Here is a 6,000-nt window from a genome sequence, read left to right as displayed (position 1 = left end):
TTTTTTCATGAGGGTGAAACTGAGGCACAATGAGGTCCTGAAACTTGCCACAGGACACACAATTAGTATAAGAACCAGGATTTAAACCTGCACTGCTTACCTCTCTGAGATCTAAGTGGTGATGGTGTTTAGTACGATGTGGTAATGGATATTATTCCTGTTTCTCAGGATCCCTAGAAAGATGTGTCAGGTAATGTTTGAAGTACTTCCTGCATTGTAACCATGTTTTATCCTTACGACAATATCTTTCTTTTTTTTCTTTTCTTTTCTTTTTTTTTTCTTTTTCTGTTGGTTGTGGGGTTTGAACTCAGGGCCTGGCACTGTGCCTGAACTCTTCTGCTCAAGGCTAATGTTCTACCACTTTGAGCCACAGTTCCACTTCTGGTTTTTGAGTCTAACAAGGACTTTTCTGCCCAGGCTGGCTTCAAACTGCGATCCTCAGATGTCAGCCTTCTGAGTAGCTAGGATTACAGGTGTGAGCCTGTGCCCGGCGTCCTCAGGACAATTGCATAAAGCAGCTGCTACTCCATTTTGCCCTTGTGAATATCGATGCCCAGTCCAGTGTCACAGAGCTAAGAGGCTTGGTTGTCCTTATGGGGGAGGCTCTTTCCCCAGGCTCCTGCTTCAGTCTGTCACAGCACCCCGTAGGGTGTCGGAGCTCAGGGGAAGGAAGTGACAGGAGACACTCCTATCTTCTGTCTCATAGCCATAAACAGCTAGAGCAGCTGGAGGTGAAGCGCTCAGGGCTGGCGAAGGAGCTGGTGGCGGTGAGGGAGGCGCTGAGCTGCACCACACTGCAACGGGACATGCTGCAGGCTGAAAAAGCTGAGGTGGCCGAGGTGCTGACCAAGGTGGGTCGCTATTGGCTGCATAGCCATAGACTTGACTCTTCTCACTGGCCACAGATTGACCTCTGGCCCTGGCCAGCATTGGACTGACCTCCAATAATGGCATATCCCTGGAGCCAGTGCCTGGAGCACAGGGTCATTCAGTCTATCTCTGGACACAGGTTGTCGGTTACCCAGTCCCATCTGGGTCTCTGAGAGTTGGGGGCCACGGTACTGAGAGGCCTCATCAGGGCCTGCCCCCTCCTTGCAGTCTGGATCCTGGATATCCACTTGGGGATCCTCTTGACTTATAACTCTGCCTGGCAGGGCTATTCTTGAGCAGCTTTGTCTTGGGTCTTTTCTTTCACTGGGCTTCTTAGGCTACAGCCCACCTCTGCAGGGATCTTTCCCAGCTCCTTACATCTAACCCTTATCTCACTGCCCCACCTTCAAGGATCTGTCTCCATTCTTGTCTCTCCCCATTTATCCATCTCTCCCTGTCTGAGTGGCACTACTGTCTGGTCCCCACCCACAGGCAGAGGCTGGCCGTGTGGAGCTTGAGCTGTCCCTGACCAAGCTGAGGGCAGAAGAGGCCTCCCTGCGGGACTCCTTGTCCAAGCTGAGTGCCCTCAATGAAAGCCTTGCCCAGGACAAGCTGGAGCTGAACCGTCATGTTGCCCAGGTACACCGCATACTGTGGGCACTGCATTGGCTCTGCCTGCCCTCCCCTACCCAGAGACCCCACTGTACCACCCCACACCCTATACTCTGTGCCCTTCTGACCTAGTATCTGCCTCTCCTGTCTTGGTCTGTCTCCATATTCTTTCTCATGTATTTAGAAAGGCAGGTCTGTTAGGGCACCTATGAGTGACTAGCTGGGATCATTAGGAGGGTGGAAGAGGCATTCCTGATCCTGGGAAGGACCCTTGTTTACCCTCACCCATCCCCTCCAGCTGGAGGAGGAAAAGGCAGCCCTGCTGGGCAGGCAGCAGCAGGCCCAACATGAGGCCACCCTGGCACTGGAGGAGCAGGAACGGCTGGAGCAGCTGCGACTAGAGCAGGAGGTGGAACGGCAGGGCCTGGAGGGCTCCCTGCACGTAGCTGAGCAAGCCCGGGAGGCGCTGGAGCAGCAGCTCCCTACGCTGCGCAGTGAGCGCAGCTGGCTGCAGGAGCAGCTGGCCCAGGTAGGCTGAGCCCCATGCACATGTGGGGCAAGGCAGGAGTGGAGGAACCCAGGCACCCAGGCCCAGTTTCTGGATTTATATCCACCCCATCTCTACTAGCTGAAGCCCTTGAATAAGCTACCCACCTCTTCATGCCTCATCACCCCATCTGTAACTTGGAGCCCAGAGGTCTTAGCACTAAGGGCCATTCTAATGAGAAATCCCACATGAGCACATTGCAGAGGGGACTCTGCCCCTGAGCCTCCATCTCACACAGAGCTGTCATGAAAATAGGTGGAGACTTGTAGAACTGAGACCTCACAGCTGGAAGGGACTTAGGGTTTGAGGGATTCAGGGCTGTCATGCAGTGACAGTCCTGCAGGGCTGGAGAACTGTCTTAGAAGATGGAGCACGGGGTACCAGAGGCAGCTGCAGCTCCTCCCGCTGTGGCCTGCAGAGCAGCCAGCCTTCTGTGTTTTATTCATTCCGCTCCCCCAAAGGCTTAGGGGGCAAAGTTTCTCTCAAAACTGAGTAAAGGAAGTCCTTGGTTTTGCACACATGTGCATTGCAGGTCTAGAAAAGGCTGTCATTTGTCCTCCATACAGCACATCAGGGCAGAGCCTGGGCTCCAACATAGGTCTTCTGTCTGCCAGGCCAGGGCTGGGCCAGATCCCAAGTAGGTGAACAGGGTGGGGATTCTAGGGGATTCTGCTCAGTCCCTGGGTGGGGCCAGCTCTCCAGGCAGCTGACCATGCGGGAGCAGGAGCTGGAGCAGGCCCAGCGGGAATCCCAGCGGCAGGCGGAGGCACTGGAGCGGGCAGCCCGGGAGAAGGAAGCCCTGGCTAAGGAGCGGGCTGGCCTGGCTGTGCAGCTGGCTGCAGCAGAGCGTGAAGGCCGGACCTTGTCAGAGGAGGCATCACGCTTGAGGTGAGATCTCACGCTCTGCCCAGCCTCCCCCAGGGGCCTGGGATGGGGTTCTACCCAGGGAGGGGAGGGTACTTCTTGACCAAGCTCTGGCTTGGCCCATAGGAGCAGTTTCTTAGGAGCCCAGCTTGCCAACACTGCCTAGCTCCTGCTCAGGGAGCTTGGGACAGGCTAGGCAGGTAGGCTGGCATGAGGCCCATGCTAGCCACACCCTCAGCCACCTGGGGTTACCTGGGGCTGGGAAGGCTAGTGCAGTGGCCTCGGATTATGTATGTTGCAGGTTGGAGAAGGAAGCCTTAGAGAGCAGCCTGTTTGAGGTGCAGAGGCAGCTGGCCCAGCTGGAGGCCCGTCGGGAGCAGTTAGAAGCTGATGGACAGGCCCTGCTGCTGGCCAAGGAGACCCTGACAGGTATAAGGGGCTGGGAGACCCCAGGCTCTGGCCCTGACTGCGTCCTGTGGGATTCTGGCATCTTAGAAGGTGGGACCTAGCTGTACAGCTGACCTGAGTTCCAGACCCTTTGCTCTTTGGCCCACCAGGTCTTGATATAGGAGGTAGTACCACCTTCCAAACCTGTTGCCAGGTCAATGTGAAGCGCGCATGTGAAAAACTTGGCACGGGGCTTGGCTCAGCCACCAGTGGCTGCTGTTTCTTCGTCATTGGGGCACTTGGGGATCTGATTCCCTGCTGAGCCATCAGTCGCTTTCCCCACTGCTCTCTCTCCTTGCATTCCCCACCCGTGCTCAGTGCTCAGGCCCTCCCTGTCCACCAGACACTAAGCACCTACTTATGCATGGAAATGAATTTTCCTGTCTGCATCTAGGAAGGGAAATGCTAGAGGTCCTGGGTCCCCCAGGGAAGTGTGTTCACCTGTTCCAGGTGAGGCTCACCTGGCAGTGTTCCATCTATGAGTGCTGACAGCGGTTTACAGTTCTCTGTCGTTAAAGGGAGACATTCTATGAAAAGTTGGGCAGCTTTGAGAGATTGGTGACCTCAGAGCCTCATCAGGATGAGGATAAACTAGAGCTGAAATGATGGCTGTGCTTGAGTGTTGCCCAAGTGCCTGAGCTGTAGTAAGCATTCAGTGATGGTGGTGGTTATAGTTCTGACATCCTTTCCATTTGTGGGACCCTTCTTATCAATCTTCTAGATAGGCAGAGGGGAGACAGCCAGAGGGAAGACAGACTCAGAGAGGGTGAGTCAGTTCTCCAAGGGAACCCAGCCTAGGTGCCAGGGGAACTTTCTTTCCTCTGAAGATTTTACCCATGTGGTTCAGCCTGCCCCAGGGGAAGTTTTGATCTTGTCCTGTCCTTTCCTCCACTCCGTGTCCTTGTGCAGGGGAGCTGGCAGGTCTGCGGCAGCAGATGATAACCACAGAAGAGAAAGCGGCTCTGGATAAGGAGCTGATGGCACAGAAGTTGGTGCAGGCTGAGCGGGAGGCGCAGGCCTCTCTGCGGGAGCAGCGGGCAGCCCACGAGGAAGATGTGCAGCGGCTGCAGCGGGAAAAGGTTTGGGTAGCTGCGTGGGGGTGGGCAGGACTGTCACCTCATTGATTCTTCTGTTCCCCCAGAGAAGTCATCCTCAGTTTCCCCATTTGTTGGCCCTCGAGGCCCTGGGGACGTGTGGGACCATTGTAGCCCATGTCCTTATCAAATATGCCGATTGATGGTCAACACTGATGATCCAGCCCTGCCACAGCTCACCTACAATTACATTTGAGAAAGGCCAATATAATGTGCAGCAGATGTGCACTTTCATTTGCTAACATGGAGGATTACTCTGGGACCTGAGCATATAAGAAAGCAGGGGCCAGGGAAGTTATTAGAACGCTGGCTCTGGATTTACCTTCCCTACATTTGAATCTGGTCGTGGTTAAATGCGAATGCTGCTACCTAAGGTCTCTGTGCCTTCATTTCCCCATTTATAGAGATGGGGTAGGTGCTGGGAGGTACTAGGATGGTGTGAGATAACCTATATAAGGAGACAGACACTTGGTAAATAAAAATTACTCTTACTGACACTACAATATTCTCCAGAGTGGCCCTCAAGACAAGGCTCTGAGACACCCAGCCTGGACAGGGCTACTTCCACAGTCTCAGGAACCTGTTATAGAGTAGAGAGGCCCTGGGCCCCTCTGGGTCTCCACAGATTCTGGTAGACATCACATGTCTCCAGCAGGTGGCAGCACAGCACTTGAAGAAGGGCCACCATGGCTGGCTTTTCACCAAGTTCTAGGGGCCAATGCTGGGGCTGGACAGCTGTCCTTGGCTTCTTAAGTGAGCTGTCCTTTGCCCATGGGCTCCTCCTGCCCACTGTCCTCAGTGAGCCAGACTCCTGTGATACCAACCCATTACTACTCTTGTCCCCTGCTCTGCTTAGTGTGGCCTGTGAATATCCCTGAATCTGTATCCTCCTGTCTATGTCCTCTGCCTCCCCTGGGCCCCAGACCCATTCATTCCTCACATTCACCCCTGATCCTTGTCCCACAGATGTCTGAAAGGCCTTCATCTAAACTTTAGATATTCCTTGTCACCTGGGCTTGAGGCTTCTGCTGCTCTCACTGTTCTCACAATCCCTCTGTCTTGCCAGAGCCTTTCCCGGCCTTTCCTGGACTAGGTTCCTGGCCTGGGTTCTTTGCTTCTCCTTACCTGGTTGGAGGGTTCTCTGACCCAGTGCAGGTGCTGCTGCTCTCAGGGCTTTCATAGTCCTAGTGTCCTCGTCACAGCCCACCTTACAGTGATGTGGTCCTGTTTCTTAGCTGTGTGACACTTGGGCCCTTGCTGAATGCCCCTGAGAAATGGGAGGGGCTTCCTGGGCCCCTTCTGGTGTGTCACATGACTGGGCCTGGACCACAGGAGACAGCATGGCGGGAGCTGCAGGCAGAGCGGACCCAGCTGCAGGGCCAGCTGCAGCGGGAGCGGGAGGAGCTGCTGGCCCGGATGGAGGCTGAGAAGGAGGAGCTGAGTGAGGAGATTGCTGCCCTGCAGCAGGAGCGGGATGAGGGCCTGCTCCTGGCTGAGAGTGAGAAGCAGCAGGTGTGTGACTTGTGGGAAAGTCTTGGGGCTCGGAGCCCTGGGGTGGGTCATGTT

General features: G+C 55.0%; 1 protein-coding gene across 1 annotated transcript in view; it reads left to right on the top strand.

Moving 5' to 3' along the window:
* Crocc (ciliary rootlet coiled-coil, rootletin) overlaps positions 1 to 6,000 on the top strand; it is a 40,746-nt gene that overhangs the window by 17,779 nt on the left and 16,967 nt on the right. Inside the window, exons 13-19 of the mRNA XM_013032720.1 lie at positions 707 to 851; positions 1,363 to 1,509; positions 1,781 to 2,011; positions 2,724 to 2,917; positions 3,195 to 3,322; positions 4,250 to 4,419; positions 5,767 to 5,946. Of these exons, the coding sequence (XP_012888174.1) occupies positions 707 to 851; positions 1,363 to 1,509; positions 1,781 to 2,011; positions 2,724 to 2,917; positions 3,195 to 3,322; positions 4,250 to 4,419; positions 5,767 to 5,946 (1,195 nt within the window). The remainder of the gene's footprint in view (positions 1 to 706; positions 852 to 1,362; positions 1,510 to 1,780; positions 2,012 to 2,723; positions 2,918 to 3,194; positions 3,323 to 4,249; positions 4,420 to 5,766; positions 5,947 to 6,000) is intronic.

Source organism: Dipodomys ordii, unplaced genomic scaffold (genome assembly GCF_000151885.1).
Source record: "Dipodomys ordii isolate 6190 unplaced genomic scaffold, Dord_2.0 Scaffold6, whole genome shotgun sequence".
Classification (NCBI taxonomy): Eukaryota; Metazoa; Chordata; class Mammalia; order Rodentia; family Heteromyidae; genus Dipodomys; species Dipodomys ordii.
This window is presented reverse-complemented; position numbering and strand designations above follow the sequence as displayed.